Source organism: Oryctolagus cuniculus, chromosome 1 (assembly GCF_051225735.1).
Source record: "Oryctolagus cuniculus isolate XC-2025 breed Fujian yellow rabbit chromosome 1, ASM5122573v1, whole genome shotgun sequence".
Taxonomy (NCBI): Eukaryota; Metazoa; Chordata; class Mammalia; order Lagomorpha; family Leporidae; genus Oryctolagus; species Oryctolagus cuniculus.
The window spans coordinates 198146679-198167176 of record NC_142867.1 but is presented as its reverse complement, the minus strand read 5'-3'; the positions used below and the strand labels follow the sequence as shown (position 1 = coordinate 198167176).

General features: G+C 53.6%; 1 protein-coding gene across 6 annotated transcripts in view; it reads right to left on the bottom strand.

The window, feature by feature from the left end:
- Positions 1-6633: 6633 nt before the first annotated feature.
- PHF24 (PHD finger protein 24) overlaps positions 6634-20498 on the bottom strand; it is a 29859-nt gene continuing 15994 nt past the window's right edge. For 4 of the 6 annotated variants that reach the window (XM_070053699.2, XM_089299984.1, XM_089299974.1 and 1 more), the window contains exons 2-8: positions 19885-20266; positions 19024-19209; positions 13125-13203; positions 12622-12827; positions 12134-12294; positions 11344-11439; positions 6634-11020 (exon numbers count right to left, since the gene is read on the bottom strand). In XM_070053699.2, coding sequence (XP_069909800.1) covers positions 10924-11020; positions 11344-11439; positions 12134-12294; positions 12622-12827; positions 13125-13203; positions 19024-19209; positions 19885-20262 — 1203 coding nt within the window. In that variant the 5' untranslated portion in view covers positions 20263-20266 and the 3' untranslated portion in view covers positions 6634-10923. The remainder of the gene's footprint in view (positions 11021-11343; positions 11440-12133; positions 12295-12621; positions 12828-13124; positions 13204-19023; positions 19210-19884; positions 20267-20498) is intronic. The other 2 variants (XM_089299992.1, XM_089299988.1) reach the window with 1 other exon arrangement.

Sequence of the window (20498 nt, the reverse complement as noted above, 5' to 3'; positions counted from 1 at the left end):
GAACCCGTGCAACGTCAAAGGCAGCCTTAAAGGAAAACCGCGCCCACCAGTTGGCCTTCACACCGGGCATTCTTGGTTTCTTTACATTTCAGAGGCTGGGGGGTGGGGGGGTGGAGAGCGAGAATAGGGCACTCTGGGAGATGTAGTTCCTGGCCCAGGCCAAAAGGTCACCCCTCCTGACCTGTCTTCTACCGAACCGTGAACCTCTGTCGGCTCGGCCTGGTTCAGCTTTACCCACCCCCCACCCCCCTTGGCCTGGCGTTGACCTGACATGACCTACCGGAACCTCCAGACAGGCCGCGATGGCGTCTGGGTGCCCTTCTGCTGGCTGCCTTGGCAGTGACCTGGCAGCCCTGGCCAGGCCTGGCGCCTGCATGACTGCTGTTGGAGCGTGAGACCCTCACAGCAGAGCCCTCAGCAGTCCCCACAGGCCGCGTGGCATTCCCTTAGAGCCTCCCCTCCTGCTTGCCCCCAGGCCCCGCGCGTTCCCGCCTTTCGCTCACCTCTCTTCTTGCCCCCACGATCCATCCCCTGCCTGCACCTGCTCTTAATCCTTTCCCTGCACCTGTGAGTCCCCCACCCTTCGGGCTCCCCCTTTATCCGTTCACCCGAGCCCCCCATGATCCCCCTTCTGCACCCCCTCGGCATCTCTCATCTTGTCTCGGGGGGGCCCCCCACCCCCACCGCCACCCCATCAGATCATTCAGCCCCAGTGTCCCCGATGCCTGTTCGGAGCCGGCGGGGCTGCGGAGGCGGTCGCCAGCGGAAGCCGCCGCTCCAGCAGACGCGGAGCCTGGCGCCCACGTTACTGTCTCCCAGGCCCATCTGTGCTCCAGGGAGTGGGGGCGGAGAGGGGGTAATCTGGGGGTGAAGAGGGGGAGGGAGTTCTTGGGGGAAGTTGGTGACAAAGGAAGGGCCTGGGGAAAGCTCTGACGGCTTTCTCTGCCGGTTCTCGGAGGCAGGGTTTGGACACCCACGAGGTCTTGCAAAGTGGATGGAGCAGGAGAGGGAGCTTGGGGTCGGCAGGCGGCAGAGCAGAGCAGGAGAGGGGGCCAGGGGTGCTGGGGTCGGTGGGCATCTTCTCACTCCCTGCTCTCTTCCAGTGCTCACAGGCCCGGTGTAAAGGGGGATGAAGTGTGGAGGAGGAAAGGGGTGAGGGTGGGGGCTGGGAGGGTGGGGGAGGGGTGATGAGGATGGGGCGTGGGCAGTGTGGGAGTGGGGCTGATGGGGAGGGGGATAGGGTGGGAGGAGAGGAGGGCAGAGGAAGTGAGGGGCTGAGGTGGGAAGGGATGGAGGGGCTGAGGAATAGAAGATGGAGCCAGAAGGCCGGGACAGGGACGGGGTGGAGGGGCAGGAGGGAGGGAGGGTGAGGGGCCTGGGCCTGGGGGCTTTCGCTGCCCCGCCCCCCGGATCTCGGGAGGCCAGGCTGTAGGTGGCTGAGCACCTTCCTATTCCAGTTCTGTCTCCGTTGCCTCCTCCAGCCTCGTCTGAGCCAACACGGGGGCAGAGTTTAGTCAGCAGCCCTCACCTGGCCCCGCTAGTGCTGAAGTGTAGGTTTGGGCCTTCCCAGTGTGGGGCTGCGCCTGCAGGCAGGGGTGGTACTGGCTGTGCTGCCTGCCTCTGTCCCGCTGCCCTGGGCATCCGGGGCGTGAGTGAGTGAGTGTGTGTGTGAGTGTGTGTGTGTGTTAGAGCTGGGCTGTGGGGGAAGCCGGGTGCACTGTAACAGTGTGGCCCTGGAGTCAGGCTGTCTCCTGGGAGGCTCCTTGGCACATGCACCTTGTAAATGGGGACGAGCCGCAGCACTGCTTCCTGGTTGCTGTGTGAGTGAGTTGAGGTTGACACACGTCACACATGCAGTTCTGAGTGTGGCTTGTAGTGAGCGCTCGGCCACAGGAACCACCGCCCTGGCCCTTCCCAGATGTCTGCGTCTGCAAGTGCGTCTGTGCTGTGGAGCCTGGGCGATGTTTGCCCTGGTGTATTGGTGCCGGGATTTGTGAGTGGGAGCCTAGCTGCATAGTTATTTTTGTGCGCTCCATTCTGTGTTATTTGCATTTATATGTGATTTGGTGGCAGGAATGCATATGACCAGATGACCAGGGGCATGTGTCCGCGTGGTGAAGAGTGGCTGCAGTGAGGGGCTGTGGACACGCTGACACTGTGTCTGCTCACATCTGTGATCATGTCAGCTCCAAACACCCTCGCTCCCTCGCTCCCTCCCTCCCATGGAGACGTCACAGCTCTAGGTGTCCCTCATTTCCTCACCCCGAGGGAACCGGAACCTGTGGGCCGAGGCGAGGTGGGTGCCAGTGAGGAGGTGTTTAGACAGGAGCACTTTTCCCTCCCAGACTGTGTATGGGAGGGAGAGCCCCCAATTTTGCACACAGCCGAAGGCTTGAGAGGAAGTGCCCCCAGCCTCTTCTCAGTTCTCTGTCTTGTCACCATGGCAGCAGTTGCTAGGGGCTCCATGGTTGCTAAGAGCTGGGTGTGGGAGGCTGCCAGGCCCTGTTGCCAATAGAAACAGAGAATCCTGGGGGGAGGGAAGACTGCCCCCACAGCTGCCAGCTCGCTGCAAGGACAGGGCTGGCCCTTGGGGCTGTCCTCTCCCCAGACTGTACGGGTGGTGGTATGTGGTGGCACTGGGCTGGGCTGGGGTTGACAGGAAGCTGGATCTGCCCTGGGACAAAAGGGGTTCCTCCGCCTGCCTCTTTTCATTTTTAAAGTCCGCAGGCCCCAAGAACTTAGTGACACTTGTCCTCCACCCGTCAGGCATCTCTCCCAGGAAACATCCCTGCTGGAGTTCTTCAGTGAGCAGGTGCTCCGGGCCTGGCCCCTTGGATGCAGGCTGACTCGTTCCTGTGGCTGGGCTGTCGCCTCTCCCCTCAGGCACACTGCAGGCTGCCCCGAGCACGGACCGCGGTCCTGTGCTGAATCCCAGCCTTGGCCTCAGCCCGACGCTGTAGCGCTGCAAGGACAGTTCCCCGGGTCCGGCGCCCCAGACATGCCTGAGCTCTAATCTTGATCCCAGATTCAGTTCTTTTTAAAGATTTATTTATTTTATTTATTTGAAATATAGAGTTACAGAGAGAGGTGGAGACACAGAGAGGGGTCTTCCATCTGCTGGTTCACTCCCCAGATGGCCGCAACGGCCAGAGCTTTGCCGATCCGAAGCCAGAAGCTTCTTCTGGGTCCCCCACGTGGGTGCAGGGGCCCAAGCACTTGAGCCATCGTCTACTGCTATTCCAGGCCATAGCAGAGAGCTGGATAGGAAGAGGAGCAGCCGGGACTAGAACCGGCACCCATATGGGATGCCAGCGCTTCAGGCCAGGGCTTTAACCTGCTGTGCCTTGGCGCCAGCCGCCTTCTTCTTCTTCTTCTTCTTCTTCTTCTTCTTCTTCTTCTTCTTCTTCTTCTTCTTCTAAAGATTTATTTATTTGAGAGTCAGAGTTACAGAGAAAGGGAGAGACAGAGAGGTCTTCTATCTGCTGGTTCACTCCCCAAATGGCTGCAATGGCCAGAGCTGAGCTGATCCCAAGCCAGGAGCTTCCTCCAGGTCTCCTATATGGGTGCAGGGGCCCAAGGACTTGGGACATCCTCTGCTGCTTTCTCAGGCACATTAGCAGAGAGCTGGATTGGAGGTGGAGTAGCCAGGACTTGATCTGGTCCCCATATGGGATGCCAGCACTGCAGGCTGGGGCTTTAACTCGCTGCACCACAGCGCCAGCCCCAACAGGCTCAATTTTAAGTTGATGATTTTTTATGGCCTGTGAATGACATTATAAACATCCAAATGGTCCTGGACAGAAAAAAGGTTCCCCACCTCTGTGAGCACTGGCTGTGTTCTGAACCGCTGCTGATTATTTCTTACATAGCAGTGAGAGAGCAGTGCTATAATGGCCAGCAGAGGGCGCACAACATCAGATTCTGGCGGCAGGCTTCCAAGAACCCTACCTGTGAACTATAGAAACTAAAAGTTCTCCAATTTTTTGTGCCAAAATATCGTGGGCTCGTGTGGTTCCTTAAAGTTATGGCTCCTCTGGACTCAGTGGCAAGCATACGCATCAGAAAGTGCTCAAGTGTTTACTGGCATCTCAGGTCTCCAGAGGGCTGGATACCTGGTGAGATATCCTACCTCCAACACAACATTTCTGTCACGTTTGCTCATACAGCGTTACTGCCTTCCCCGGTGGCCAGTTATCTGTGTTCCTATAGAGCAGGAAGCTGCTGTCCAATGGTGTCCATGTTTTGTCTTAGCTGTGTTCTTGAGAACGCATCAACTTCATCTGCCACGCTGGCCATCTGTGTCCCTCAAGACTCAGGCCTTCAGGGATTCCTGCCTTGTTCAGCTCCATCACTAAGACTGTGTTCTCTTGGCTGGGTTTCAGTTTGTGGTGCTTGGGTCTCTTTAACTCTTTCCATATGTGCAGGTGTGCACAAAGGAGCCAGCCTGAGGCCGGCATTACAGCATAGTGGGTAAAGCCGGTACCGGTGATGCTGGCATCCCTTATGGGCACCAATTTCAGACCTGGCTGCTCCATTTCCTACCCAGCTACCTACTAATGCACCTGGGAAAGCAGCAGAAGATGGCCCGAGTGCTTGGGAGACCTGGAAGAAGCTCCGGGCTCCTGGCTTCAGCCTGGCCCAGCCAGTCATTTTGGTCATTTGGGGGAGTGAACCAGCAAATGGAAGATCTCTCTCTCTCTCTCAATCTGTAATTCTGCCTGTCAAATAAATAAATAAATCTTACAACCAAAAGCATAAAGGAGCCAGCCTGCCTCACTTCTCTGACTCCGAACTTCTATATAACCTGAGACTACACTGATTTGTTTTTGGTAGCCACTTCATAGAGTTCACCCATACCAAGGTACGATCACAACGTTCTTTTCCTTGACTTGCTAACTCACCCCTTGCCTTTTTGTAACTGTTATGATTCTGAAAGGAGTGGTGTGTGTGTGTGTGTGTGTGTGTGTGTGTGTGTGTGTGTGTGTAAAATAAATGAAGTGAACAGTTTGGCAATGCTGAGATTTAGCCTTTGAAATCTCTGCATTTGGTGTTTCCGTAAGGGTGGGACAAATAAAGACTGAACGTTCTCAGCCGCCTTGGCTGTGATTTCAGCACTGTGGACAGAGGCCACCATGCGGTGCCCCCAGCCGCGGGAGGGTGGGAGGTGCTATCTTTGCAGCCTTCAAACGGAGTGGGAATCCTTATTGCTTACTCATTACTGTACAATGTATACAATCCTCTCCTCTTACCAAATTCATTCTGTACTCACTCAAGTACCAGCCCAGGAGGCAGACAGAGCAGAGACTCCCCTCTCCCCAGTTTTTTACAAATTAGGAAACAAGTTCAAGCAAGGTCAGACTTCAAGCAACCCTTGGAAAGGGTCAGGTGGAAGAGAGAACCAAAATTAACTCATATTCGGTGATTTAGCAGCCACTGGCTCCCTTTGGGATATGACTTTTCCCAGGGACAAAGAGGGAGTGCACTTGAGCCAGAGCAGGACTGAGTGGAGTGGGTGGAGGCTTTTGTGAAACCGAGGTGCCAGCCACCTCTGTTAGTAACTGGCAGCTCGTGGGAGGAACAGCACGGGAGGGTCTGAAGGTCCAGCTGGCCCGCGTGGGGGAAACTTGCTCATCAGAGGGTTCAGAGACTCGGCCTTTATGCCTCTTTTTCTGTTCCAATGCTCACCTTCTCTGAGTCTGGGGACAAAAACGGCTGGTGGATCCCCATTGGAAAACTCCAGGACAGCGAGCTATGGGCACCCAGAGTGAGCAGGGTGGTCCATGCAGGTGTTAGAAATCTGACGCAGCTACAGGTCTTTTCCCAGAGGTAGAAAAGGGAGGTGCTAGACCACATAGCAGCGGCTCCCCTGAGGTATTTGAGAGGCTGAGAACATGGGCAATGAACGCGGACTGTGTGGCTCCCCCACTTCTGAGCTGTATGACTGTGCCCTTGAGAAACTTAGTCTCCCTGTTCCTCCTTTTTTTTCATCTGCAATACAAATCTCATAGGGTTGAAGATTAATTACTCTGTGCTAAACACTTGGAACTTCCCAGCACATGGTTAGTGCCCCAAATCATTAATCACTCGTACCTGGCCCCTCTGTGGTTTGGGAGGTAGAGCATCCGCAGCTAATCTGCAGCGTAGATACGTTCCCACTACAGGTCCTGGCTCTGTTCTCACCAAATAGGAGGGATGAATGAGGCTGCCATGGTCCTCCAAATGCTCCTCCAACCCTAGTCTACTGCACTCAAACAATTTGTCAAAATGGCGGTGGTAGTGGTGGGGAGCTCGCAGACCAGGAAGGACCCAGACCAGGAGAAAACAATCACTGGCTTCCCTATTTCATAGCTCATCCAAAGCTCTGGCTCCTCTCCTCACTGCTTCTACCTGCTGCCCCTGCCTCTGGCCATTGCCTGCTGTATCTGTGGCATACACGGAGACCCCTGCATCTCTCAATCTGTGGTGCTCTACCCTCACCTGTCACTTGATTTCTGGGGAGAGCAGGCCCAGAAAGCTCTAAAGAGCCACATGGGGTACACTATGGAGGCCACAGCTGCCCCTAAATTCAGGAACTGGTCGATGGGAAACCACACGGAAAAGGCAAGTCCCCCAAACAGGAAACAGACAAGCGACACAGCATGACAATCTCTTTATTATGATGTCCACTGCGCCCAGCCTCTGGGGGCATCAGCTCTTTCTGGAGAGCCTGTGGAGGCCGAGCCACAGGGAAGAGCATGCAGCTGCAGGGACGGAGGGCAGGCCTTGGGGGTGCTCCCCTCAGCGCACCGTCAAGGGACCTTCTGCAAGAGCACAGAGGAAGAGCACGGGGGACAGAGGACCTTGGCTCCTCCATTGTTACTCAGAGGTAACCAGAGCCCAGCCCGCGTTTGGCTGGGACACAGAGCGTACGCCATCCTCTCAGGGCCAGAGACTAAGCTTGAAGGTCGTCGTTTCATCATGGACATGGAAAAGCCTTGCTGCTTGTACCTTGTTCTCATCCGTGGTTATGTCAGCCCCAGTGCTACGCAAACTGGGATGCGCCTGGGCTTCTCAATCACTGGCCCAGACCAGCTGACTCCATACTGTCACCACAGGGGCATGTGGCCCAGAGGGAAATCTTCCTTGGTGCTTGCTGGGCCTAGTAGAAACTCTAGAACCTGTTTTGTTTTTTCCTTTCAAGGTGGTCCAACATAGTGGCAGCAGGGAAACAGCAGGGAAGATGCCCAGTCCCACCCCACTCCAGGGCTGAGCTGTCAGGAACAAGCAGGATACACCAATGTCCTCCTCCCCCCTAGTAAATCTATTGTCTGGGAAGCAGCCAGAACTGAGATGTACCTTGGATGGGCCCAAACTAAGTGGCATGAAGAGCGTAGCAACTTCATTCCACTGGACACAGGGTAGGTGGGCGGAGAAAGGGACAACGGCTACAGGTGCCACCACGATGTCCTGAAATTCTGGCATCGAAGTTGTCTTGTTAGTGCCGAATGTTTTCTGCCACTCCTCTGCTGGTTTGCAGGGGTCACGGCTGCAGGACTGCTAGAGCCTGTTACAGTTCTTGGTGCTGCCTGGAGGTTATTCTTGGCTCTGGGGTGGACACGGCTGGCTTGAAGCCCTGCCAAGCAGCGTCTGCTGAGCTGCCCTCATGGCTTTAGGGTTTCCTGTCATTACTCTTACTGAAGCTTTGCAACGTGAAATGGCCAAAGTTGTGCTTTGGGCTAAGAGGTCTGGGCAGAGGCCTGGGCTCACCTCCCAATGCGGTGCCCTCTTCCCAGGTGGTTTGATTCTGTGCTTTTTATACTGGTGATAGGAATGGGGGAACCCCACGACTTGGCCACTTAAACAAGGCCAGGGTGACATCCCATAGGGTGCACCAGGGCCAGAAAAGAGTGTCTGCCCTGCCATCCCGCATCGCTTGGGCTGAGGGTAGAAAGAGGCAATGTACTCATGGCTTCTGCTGCAGCCGTCCTCAAAGGAAGAGCACTTGAGAGTTGGATCAGTACCTAGGGACGAAACAGCTCCATCCCTGGGATACTCAAATGTCCTGTAGGGGAAGGCTGGCCCTGGAAGCCAGGCAGACCTGGAGAGGTTACTTGGCTCCAGCCACTCCCTCAGCTCACCCTCTGTGCCTGCAGCTCTGCCGGGCCCGCCACCTCTCCCTTTATTTCAATCTGAGCAAGGGGAAGAGGACGGCTGGGTGAAAAACAGGCTTCGAGCGAGGGGTCTTCAGGGAGCACACAGAACCCAAGGCCCCCTTGGCTGGGGGTGGGTGGTGCTTGGGAAAAGCACTGATCTGAACTTTGGGCAGCCGAGACAAGACTGAAACATCCTCTCACAGCCTTCTTAGAGCCAAACACTAATTTTTGTCCTTGGCAGAATTTCAGACATTCACAGTGATAAAAGGGCTTCAGAAGGGAAGGAAATTGGCTTCACAGGTTAGCAGACGTCTGAGCAGCCTCACGTAATGCAGGGACTCCAGGGACGAGGGCACTGCAGAGGGAGGTGCTGCACAGGAGGCCTGGGCCGGGGGAGCAGCGGGACCCCCTTAGGTGACGGCCAGGTGCCTGGCAGCTGCTGCTCGTGCTTTTCCGCTTCGCCGCACTCTCTGGGCTGGGACCCCATCTTCCTCAGGTTGGTGTCCGTGGGTGCTCTGCAGTAGCCCCGCTGTGGGGAGTTTGCTGTCCTGGAACAGGGAGAGGATCCCACATGGCCCTGCTCGCGTTGTGGAAGGGCCCCAGGGTCTGTCTTGCCAGGCCCGGGGCCCCAGCAGCCTGATCTGACCCACGGGCTCTCACCACAGGGATCTGGAAGCAGCAGCTCCAGGGGAAGGCCTCGCCTTTTCTGTAGAGGGTCAGGGACCAAGAAGATGCACTTCAAGACCCTGGGACTGAGGAGGCGGGGGAAGCAAAAAGCTGCTCAGCTCTCGAAGTTCAGTTTGTGTCCATTCAGAATGGCCTGTCCACGACACCAAGCAGCATGAGGGCACCGCTGGGGAGCCCACTCACTGGGACAGTAAGCAGAAGCCCGCGTGTTTTCATGTGTTTCACCATTCTCAGCAAAACCAAGGGCTGGCTGCGTTAGCCTCTGAGCCATGCGTTCCTTCCTTTTCCTCTAGACTGAATAACCACCCCTCCCACTGATAAGTCCTGCAAGTATGGCTGAGGACTATTTACAAAAGGCTGTGGATTATGAAACGTTTGGGGCCACATTAAGAACACAGATTTGTCAACTGTCCGCTTCATTTCAGTCCTAAACAATCCAAGCCCAGGAGCTTATCACTCTGCTTCTGGGTCAGGCAGTTCCGAAAAGAGGCGACTCTACAGGGCTCTTCCCAAGCCCCTGTTTGCAGCTCCTTACTTTCCTCTGGGCATCTCAACACCGGAAGTACCCAATTTAGTACAACGCCTTGAGCCATGTAGACAGATCTATCAGCTTCTGCATGACTGAGTTCAGCTCCCTCTTGAATAACTCTTGGTGGTCAGATCTGGCTGCACCCAAGTCATCAGATTAGAAACCAAAATCTAGAACCTGAACCTCAGAGGCAGGGCTGACCCACAACACACAATGACCCGAGAACTTGAGTGCTGAGGACAGAGGCCGGTGCCTGGAGGCCAGGATTGGTGCCCCGGTGGCAGCTTCTGCTCATCTCGAAGCCTTCCCAAGCCAGGCCCAGGCACTTGCCTGGTGGGGGAGGACACGAGTGAGCAGCAGGGAGGAGCAGAAACTCAGGCGTCTCCATGACGGGGAGTGGACCCTTTCCGCGGGGCTCCACTGGGACCTTCTCTGCCTGCGAGAGCGGAAATGCAAATCCTCTTCTGTCCCAGCCACTCGTCCTCGCCGTCAGGACGGCTGAACAGAGTCCCTGGCCAGGGCTTCGCAGGACTGCTCTTTCTGGAGCTGTGGAAGAGGATGGCCCTGCTCTCCACACACTTTTCTAGGCGTGTGGCTGGGCTGAGATGGAATGATGGCAAAGCAGGAGCCCTCGCCTCTCCTCTCCCGTCCAGATCTGGTCCTTGTTGGCATCTGTGGTAGCTGACCTGAGTGCAGCTGTGACTCCTGCCAGTGAACCTATCTGGTCTTCAAGCTCCTTGGGCTCTAGGCCAGAAGCTAGCACTTGGACAATGGGAGCCGAAAGGCTCGCCTTTGATTGACTGTTCCGCTGACTTCTGGGTGTGGACGACCTGGCTGAAAGAGTTCTGAGTCTCTGGGAGGGGCTGCCTCCCCCCTTTTCCATCAGGATTCCAACAGACTAGTAGTCTTGTCTGTTTAAAGTTCCAGGAGTTGGAATTTAAATAAAGGGTTGAACTGCAGCGGCGCTTTTCCGATCTTCCTCCTCCCCGACACTGGAGGGCCCAGGGTACACACCTACTAGGAACAGTGGCTCACCACAGAAGGGGCTGTCACTGGGGGAGGGGCCTGTCAGCATCTCCGGGAGGGCATGTATTAAGAATCACTTGGCCAGAGACCTATCTACTGGAAATCAGAACTGGGCGATAGAAGGGCTGAGCAGAGAGCCCCCTCATTTACAGCAGGGGCTTCACAAAGGGACTTTGGTCCTTATTCAACCAAAAAGAACAAGGCTTCTGCAGTCGTGGCGAGCTAGGCAAGTGTATATGCGCATGTGTGTGCACGCATCTGTGCATGTGGTGGCAGGTCCAGGCTGTGATGTGACGGCAGAGGGGCGGTCCGGGGCAGCTAGTGCCACAGCTCCCAGGGCTTCTCCTGTGGCAATGCACTTACTGCCTCTGCTGGGAGGCGAATGGTGCCATACGTGTTGGTGCCATAAAGCTTAGTGACAACAAATTAAGAGGCTGGCAGTACCCCATCACCGTGAGAGTATCAGCGCCAGAGGTTGGTAGGGGAATGGGAAAAAGGAAAGGAGGGAGGGGACGCCACTGTCCCCGAAGTGAGCTTCTCGACTCCATGCTATCCTGGGGGTTTCAGATGAATGGCTGCACTGTTGGGGCGGGCAGCCAAGATGTAGATGGCACTCTCTCGCAGGAAGGTGGGCCAGTCCACGTATCTGGAGTAGAAGTAAGAACAGGTTCGTGAGGCTGGCTACATAGCCCAAAGGCTCATGACACAGGACCCCAGCGGCAGCAGGTTTGGCTAATCAAAACTCATGGAAGCCTTGGGTCATGCTTGACATGGGCACGGCTGGCTGTGCACCAGGTCAACAGAGCAGCTGGCTGGCCCCAGAGATCTAGGGCCAACTGGGTACTTTTGGAGCCTGGATCCTGGGATAAGCACTTGCTGTTTTGGGGTGGCAGTGGGTAATGCCTTCTCTTAAGTATGTATGTGTTCAGGGGCCCGGAGTAGATGGTCAGGTGAGGAGGTCCCACTCACCTGGACTCCTGTTCTGGGGGCAGCAGGACCTTGTCTTGACTCTTGCCACTGCTGCTGGCGGGGCTGCTGTCTGCAATGGGACCCACATGGCTGACACTGCTGGGCACAAGGACATTTGGTTAGGAATAGGGTAGTGAAAGGCCTAACCTGTCCAAATTCTGGTGAACCCATGGCTCCTGGATACACACATGCAGCATCCAGGCTTTTCTTTTCTTTTTTTTTTTCTTTTCTTTCTTTCTTTCTTTTTTTTTTTTTTTTTTTTTTTTTACAGGCAGAGTGGACAGTGAAAGAGAGACAGAGAGAAAGGTCTTCCTTTTTGCCGTTGGTTCACCCCACAATGGCCGCCGTGGCTGGTGTGCTGCGGCCGGCGCACGCGCTGATCCCATGGCAGGAGCTAGGTACTTATCCTAGTCTCCCATGGGGTGCAGAGCCCAAGTACTTGGGCCATCCTCCACTACACTCCCTGGCCACAGCAGAGAGCTGGCCTGGAAGAGGGGCAACCGGGACAGAATCCGGTGCCCCGACCGGGACTAGAACCCGGTGTGCCGGCGCCGCAAGGCGGAGGATTAGCCTAGTGAGCCACGGCGCCGGCTTCATCCAGGCTTTTCTGACATGGACAGTCTGCTCTGTGTCCTGGCCAATACGATTCACTGAACTCTGCCTCCTACACAGAAGGATCCTTCCGTGCTGTTAGCAGGAGGGGCTGGGAGGCACCTTTCATACCAGTGGCCACCGGTGTTGACAAAGGGGGGGGGAGTCGAGGCAGGGTAGGGACTGGTGAAGAGCGGACCTGACGCTGCAGGAAGCAGCTGGCGTGAGGCGTTTGCAGAACCAAGAGTGCTGGGCGTGGCGGCACTCTGCCTCACTGATGGCGCCCCCGCTGCCCCGGGCCAGGAAGGTGGCTCGGGCTCGTTCCCGCTCCTTGCTTGTCAGAAGCCTCAGAAGAGAATTCTGGGGAAAAGAGACAAGTTAAGACCTCGGAGGTGAAAACGTAAGCTGCCGAGCGACGGAGAAGTCCACCTCTGTCATCGCCTTGCCCACCTCCCTGGGAAGTCGCCCAGAGCCCTCCTGGTAGCACAGGGGGCCCAGTGCCAATCGCTCTTCCTTGAGCAGCTTCCCTAGCCTTGGCCCTGGGTCCCCCGGCACCATACAGAACCTGAACCCAATCCTGGCACCGGCCCCTGCTCGGACGATACTCAGTGCTCTCCCAGCCTGCCGGCACGCTTCCCAGGCCTCTGTCACCCAGTATTTCGTGGGCATTCCATCCTGCTGGCCTACCTGAGGACGCAAGTGCTGCAGAAGCAGGAGGGACTCGTGGGACAGGAAGTCGGGCCACTCTATGTGGCCTCGATGCTCCGGGTCCAGGGCTGCAAACTGGCGGGCCGCCTGCTCTTCTTGCTCCTCGCTCAAGGCCCTGTCACTGTCCCCCCGCTTTGCTGCTTGGTGACGGAAGCGCAGGAAGTCCTCCAGCGTCAGGGAACAATCTGTGGGAAGCACCCGTTGCTGGCCATGCCCACCCTCCCTCAGTTTTGGGGAATTTGCCTACCTCCAGTGCACCCTTGGTGCCCCACAGCCACAGCTCTTGGCTAATCTCTGCCTCCCGAGCCAGGGTGACTCAGGCTGTGCTGGGGGCAGTGAGGGCCTCCGCTGGCCAGCAACTTGGGAACAAGGACCCACTCCCCACCCCAACTCTCAGATCCTGCTCTCAAGGTTCATCCCAGAAGCCGTGAAGGAGCACTGTGCCTGGTCCTCTCCACTCTGGCTGCGCCATCCTGCCTTACCAGGGATGACTTTACACTGCTGGAAGGTCTCCGTGAGGCTGTACATCTCCTCCTCAGTGAGCAGCAGGTTGAGGTTGTCCTGAGAAAGGGAAGATCTGAGTCAGTGGCCCTCAGACCAGGAAGACAGAAGGCAAAGGGCCAACACGGGTGGGAATGCACAGTATTTCCACTGGAAGGCAATTCCAAGCTCATCGAATTCTCGGGGGCCCCAGAAAGGGGAAATGCCTTGCTCAGCTGCCATAACTCCGGGGCAGAGTCTTCCCCAGAACCCAGACGACCTGAGCCCAGCTGAATCCCTTCTGCTAAAACACAGGCTTTCACAGTATCCTCTGAGCCAACCTAGGTGTTTCCTGGAGGCTGCTTTAAGGGATAAGGGGGCCGGGCTGGGCAGGGTTGTGAACCCCCATCTCCATCCACCAGAGCAGCTCCCTCTCTACCCATGTTGTACACCTGGCTTCTGTGTTAGGCTGTGTTCAAAGAGCATTTTAGTTAGAAGCAAAATTCTAGCTCTGCTCCTAGTGGGCTGTATCACTTCAAATAACTCCAGCATGGCTTGAAAGAGATGTCATCATGACAAACTTCTTAAAATCAAGCGAGTTTTTAAAAATTGTATTTATTAATTAGGGGAGGGTTGGGCAGAGAGATCAATCTCCATTCACAGATTCATTCACTGAAGCCCTGCAGTGGCCAGGGCTGGGCCGGGTGGAAGCTGGGAGACAGAAATTCAATTCAGGTCCTCCACAGGGATTGCAGGGACCCAACTACTACCTCCTGCGTCCAGGGTGTGTGTCAGCAGGAAGCCGGAATCAGGAGTGGAGGAGGAACTCAAACCCAGGCACCACAATATGGGATGCAGGTGTCCCAACTGACTTTATTTTTTTTTTTAAGTTTTGTTTCCATAGACCTCACATCTGTTGGTTCAGCCCCCAAATGCCCATTACAACCAGAAGGCCAAAGCCAGGAGGCAGAGCTAAATCTTGGACTCCCAGGTGAGTGGTGTGGGTTGTTATATCCAAAGTTGTGTTATTAAGCCACCATCCCAAGACCTTGGAACATACATTTGGGTTATGAGTTATGACCCACACTGTAGGGCAGGACTACAGGCCACCCTGCCCAACCCAGACCAGACCTTGACATTATTCTGTGTTTGTTCCCATAGCACACATACAAACCCTCCACCTGTCACACAGAGGGACAGGCTCCTGCTATCTCCCTCCCTCAATCTTACCCCAGTACTTGCTACTGATCTGTGGAACTCTAGCAACTGAGAGAGCTGGTGTCCTGAAAAGATCTGAAGGGACGGGCCACGGGGTGGAGAGCTGAGGTTGTCAGAGGCTTAGATCTGAAGAAGGCTGTGAGGGTGTGGCCAGGAAATCCCAGCGAGCCTTCCTCTGCAGTGCCAACTGATATCTTAACTGCCAAACCACATGCTTTCCCTGCCAAATGATTTTTTTATGGTGCCATATAAGTTTTAATTCAAACTGAGCACCGATAATTTGTTAAAATTACTATGCAGTCCTTAAACTATCAAAGATTCTTTCTCTAGCAGGCTAGCTTTTCCCCCTAAAATATTATTAAAGAACAGAAGCAGATATTTCATGAGTATTCATTTGTGAATTTCATAAAGAATTCAAGCTATTCTTTTTTTAATTTTTAAAATTTTTTTACAGGCAGAGTGGACAGAGAGAGAGAAAGAGAGAGAAAGGTCTTCCTTTTTCCGTTGGTTCACCCCCCAATGGCTGCTATGGCCAGTGCACTGTGGCCGGCGCGCTGCGCCAATCTGAAGCCAGGAGCCAGGTGCTTCCTCCTGGTCTCCCATGTGGGTGCAGGGCCCAAGCACTTGGGCCATCCTCCACGGCACTCCTGGGCCACAGCAGAGAGCTGGACTGGAAGAGGAGCAACCGGGACAGAATCCGGCGCCCCAACCAGGACTAGAACCTGGAGTGCCAGTGCTGCAGACAGAGGATTAGCCCAGTGAGCCACAGTGCTGGCCTCAAGCTATTCTTTCAGTAAACACAGCACATACTGGGCACCACAATGGTGTGTATGTAAAATTCCAAGAGTTCAGTATGGCTGAGTGTATGGGATGGGTGAATGTGTCATGATAAAGGGAACCAAGGCAGCCTATGAAGTACCTCCAATGCCCTTTGTTGAGTCCTGCAAGGTAGGCCTTTATTCTGAAGGTAAAAAGAGGTTACTGAAGGACTTTTAAGTGTATGCATGGGGGAGGGGTTCAATGGTCAGATCTCTGCTAGTTGGAAAATGGGTTAGAAGGCTAAGTTGAGGATGGCCCAAATCCTTGGGCCCTGCACCCGCATGGGAGACCAGGAGAAGCATCTGGCTCCTGGCTTCGGATCAGCGCGGTGTGCCGGCCGCAGTGTGCTGGCCGCAGCGTCCACTGGAGGGTGAACCAATGGTAAGGGAAGACCTTTATCTCTGTCTCTTTCTCTCACTGTCCACTCTGTCAAAAGAAAAAAAAAAAAAAAAGAAGGCTAAGTCTAGAGGCATGGGAAGCAGATGGTTGTGGCATAGTGCAGGTAAGAGAAGATGAGGGTATTTTATTTTTTTAAGATTTATTACTATTATTTATTTATTTATTTGAAAGGCAGAGTTACAGAAAGAGAGAAAGAGGTCTTCCATCCCTAGTTCACTCCCCAAATGGATGTGATGGCTGGGGCTGCGCCAGGCCAAAGCCAAGAGCCAGAAGCTTTTTCCGGGTCTCCCACATGAATGCAGGGGCCCAAGTACTTGGGCCATCCTCCATTGCATTAGCAGAGAGCTGGGTTGGAAGTGGAGCAGCGAGACTCAAACTGGCACCCATATGGGATGCTGGTGTTGCAGCAGCCGGCTTAACCTGCTACACCACCACAGAGGCTTTTGAAGTAAGACATAAGAAGGGAGAAACATGAGGGCTATTAGAGTTAGAATCAATAGAACATGTTGACTTACTGGATTTGAAAGGTGAGAGAAATGAGCTGGCATTGGGAACAGGGGGATGATATTACTATTCACAGAGATAAGGAACAGAGGAAGGGCAAGTTTTAAGTGAATGACGAGTTCATTTTGGAGCATGCTGAACGTGAAGTACCTGTGAGACATCAAGATGGGTAAATCCAAGACACAGGAAATTTAAGTCTGGACACACAGATTTGGGAGTCATTAGTGTTTAGATGGTGGCTGTAGGATAACAGCACCCAAGGAGAGTGTACGGTGAGAAAAGTGTTAACAACGGAACCCTGAGAAACACCAGCATTAGGGCTGTGACAAGAACTAAGGGCATGGAGAAAGAACGCTCACAGAAGGTTGGAGGGGAATCACTGCTTAGAGAAGAGGATCTCGGACACCAAAGAGAGCTGCATGATGCAGGTGGTCAGGTAATGGTCGCAACCCTGGGGTGCTGGGACTTTTTCTGTTTTTTCTCATTTCCATCTCTTGTACAACAATTCTCACCAAAAATACTCAAATCATAATAAAAAATACTCAAGCCATAATAAAAACAAAAATACTCAAACCATAATAAATACAAAAATACTCCAGCTATCATAAAAAGAGGGATTAAGGGAGTGCTGAGTACTTCAGAGAGACAGAGTGTGAAGATGTCTGAGGAGAGGTCACGGGCATGATAATTACATACAAGCGCCAATTCAGCAGAATGATGGATGCAGAAGTCAGATGACAGGTAGTTGAGAGGCCAAGGGAGATGATAAAGTTCTTTAAGAACGTGAAGAGAAGGAAAGAAAGGAGAGGAACTTGGAAGAAGGCTTTGTACAAAGCCCAGTGGAACTCTCCAGTGGTGGTAGGACTGTGACAGGAACTGGGGAGGGAGCTGTGTGTTCCTTGGGGACAGGAAGGAGATGCCTTCTACCTGGTCCTGTGGCAGCAGCACAACACAAATTAGAGTGGCTGTGAGTGAAAAGGCTGGCGTGCGGGGGGAGGTTGGCTGTGGAGCAGGGTCTGGTGTGGCACGTTCCAGGGGGAAAGGTATTTATGTGGCTGAAAACAGCTGTCCTAAACTTCAGTTTAAGGAGCAGTAATATATAGAGAGTGACACATGTCTGCTTCCTTCTAGAAAAATAAAGAGGAAGTGAGAATAGGGGGATCAGCTGATGTTCCTTACTCTGAAATTAATGTATAAGGAAGATATTGCAGGACAACAGATGAGGAAAGCAAGCCATGAACGCCATTCATGTGTGGTAAGCAATGGATACGAGTCTGGCTCTCAATGGAAATCTTAGATGCTACCCTTCTTTAAAAACTGGTACAATGGGTTAAGCCACTGCCTGCAGCACCAGCATCCCATGTGGGTGCTGGTTCAAGTCTTGGCTGCTCAATTTCAGATCCAGCTCCCTACTAATGTGCCTGGGAAAAGAAGTGGAGGATGGCTCAGGTGCTTGGGCCTCTGCACCCACATGGGAGACCAGAGTGAAGCTTCTGGCTCCTGACTTTGGCCTGGCCCAGCCTTGGCCATTGTGACCACTGAGGGAGTGAACCAGCGGATGAAAGATTTTTCTCTCTTTGTCTTTCTCCCTCTCTCTGTGACTCTGCCTTTCAAATAAATAAAATAAATCTGAGCAGGCAGTGGCCTTACCTATTACACCACAACACTGGCCCCCAGTAAAATAAATCTTTAAAAATAACTGGAAGGTATTAACATATAATTTGCAAAATTCTGAATCAATAGAGTTTTGTTACTGGGGACAGCATTGTGGCATGTCAGGTTAAGCTGCCTATTACAATGCTAGCATCCCCTATCAGAGTGATGGTTCAAGTCTTGGCCAGTCCACTTCTGATCCAGCTTTCTACTAATGTGCCTGAGAAAGCATTAGATGGTGGCCCAAGTACTTGGGCCTTTGCACCCACATGGGAGACCAGGATGGAGTTTCTAGTTTTGGCCTGACCCATACCTGGCTATTGCAGCCATTTGAGTGAACCCGGGGATAGAAGACCCCTGTCTCAGGGCCAGCATCTTGGTGCAGCTGGTTAAACCTGCCCCTGCAATGCCAGCATCCCTTACGAGTGCTGGTTTGAGACTAAGCTGCTCTACTTCCCATCTGGCTCCCTGCTAGTGTTCCTTGGAAAGCAGTGGAGGATGGCCCAAGTTCCTGGGCCTCTGCTACCATGGAAGCAACAGGATGGAGTTCCAGGCTCCTGGCTTTGACCTGGCCCCGCCCTGGCTGTTATGGCTACTTGGGGAGTGAGCCAGCAGAAAGAAGTTCTCTCTCATCTCCCCTTCTCTCTGGATCTCTACCTTTCAAATAAATAAATAAATCTTTAAATATTAGAACCTTGATATGTACATAATGGCCACTATGGAGATGAAGAATAAATGTTTTTAAAAGTCAGGTGGTAAGTCAAGGGAGGTTGTCAGGATTGTGTTTTCTTGTGACAGAATCTATCCCTGTTGGAAGCAAACTGGTTAGGATCTCAGGTTGGTTGTTCAGGTGAGTATGTACAACAAATGACGACTACAAACTATGAGAGAAAGCACTACTCTAGCAGAATTACCCTCATTCTATCCCCTCAATACTCTAGTCACTGGTTCTCAATTGAGAGGGATTTTGCTGTCCCCCCAACCCCTGCCTCACCATAGCAGCACATTTGGTAATAAGTGGAGACATTTTTGGTTTTCACAAATGGGGGCAATGCATTATTGGCATCTAATGGAGACCAGGGATACTGAATAACACCTTACAATGCACCCATCCCCCACAACAATTAGCCTGCCCCAGATGTCAATAGTCCTAAGGTTGGGAAACCCCACCCTGGCTCTAGGATACTTGTCTGTACTGTTAGAAAGTTCCTGGGGTCACTGCCTAGAAGCAGGTATTCCTGGGCCTCCAGGAAAAGCACCAAGTCCTCCCCTGTGCAGCAGCCCCTGGCCCCTGCAGTCCAGGCTCACACAGTAGTGGCAGCTCCAGCCCGTTTCGGTGTGGGCCATCTCGGTCACCTCCGCTGCGCTGTCTCCTTGGATGTAGCCCATGCGGCGCAGGCAACCGTCATGGAAAACCCTGGTGCAGACTCTGCACGGGAAGAGGCTCTCAGCCGTCCAGACCTCACAGATATCACACATCTCATCGTTGACAACCTGGGGAGAGATGGCAGGAGCAAACAGCGACGTTTAAGTGCTGGCACAAGATCCTAGGGCCACTCTGCACAGAGCTACCTGCACGGGTCTGAGTTCCCCTGCGGAGCCGAGAGAACAGCTGCATCTGAAGGCAGTGTTAAGGTGATCGAGCTTTCTTTCCAGAGAATAACAATCAGCAGGCCCTTCCAGTTGCTCAAGGCTTTGTGATCACGTTTCTGAGCAGGGATACTATTGGCATTTTTGGAAACAGGAACAATCTGTGATGAGAGATGGTCCCAGGCTTTGTAGGGTATTTAGCATTCCTGGTTTTCTTGGCACCAAATGCCAACGGCAACATCCAGTCATTGTGACCTCCCTGTATTTCCCCCTCCCAGATTTCCCAATGCTCCCTACAGGGGGCGCTACTATCTGTGGTTGAGAACCTGTGGACGAAGAGCTGCCAGGACCGCCATAGTGTTGCTCCTTCTCACTCACTGCCCCACAATTTCCACTAACACTGATTCAGGACGTAAGCAACACTTTTATTCTTGTGGAACACATTTAACAGTTGTTCTAGACTCAGCTCCAGCTTTCTGGTTTTGGGTCTCACCTCACCCATACCCAGGTCTCCCTGTCCTGCTCCTTGATTCTCAAGAGGGCTAAGAATCGAGCTTCCTGCCCTAAGTGGACACTCACGGGCTCTCTGGGCTCTAAGGAGATATCTGGAGGCTTGTCATCGTCCAGCTTCCTGGTGGGGCGGATGAAGGCAGGGGGTACGAAACGACTGGTCTTGTCGAACTCCTCCGGCTCCACTCCACGCCCATCTCGGAGCCGCTCCCAGGCCGCACGGTTGACACTGCTTTCTTCTTGGACCACTGAGGTGCCCACCTCTGCTTCTTTCTCTTCTTGTACTTCCTGAACGGAGCCCTCCACAGTGCCACGGCGGGACCCTGGCAGCTCACCTGAGCGTCGGATGGAAGGTCTGTCCCGCAGCCCATCCTTGAAGGCAGACACAGCCAGGCTCACCTTTTGCACCTGCTCTACTGTCTGCCTCTTAGACATCAACACCCCCATGGCTCTGTGGACAAAAAGAAGAGGGCCCAGACTCAGCCAATGGCTAAGCATGTTGGGTCAATTGGTTTCAACCACTCACCAAAGTGTTAATTCTATTAAATTTCTCCCTCTCCTAGGACTCAGTAGCATGGTGGAGTGGAAGTAGCATGTATTAAAGGATAACAAGACCTTGGTTATATTATCTATCTATCTACAAGGAAGAGAGACAGAAAGAGAAAGAGCACCCATCCTCTGGT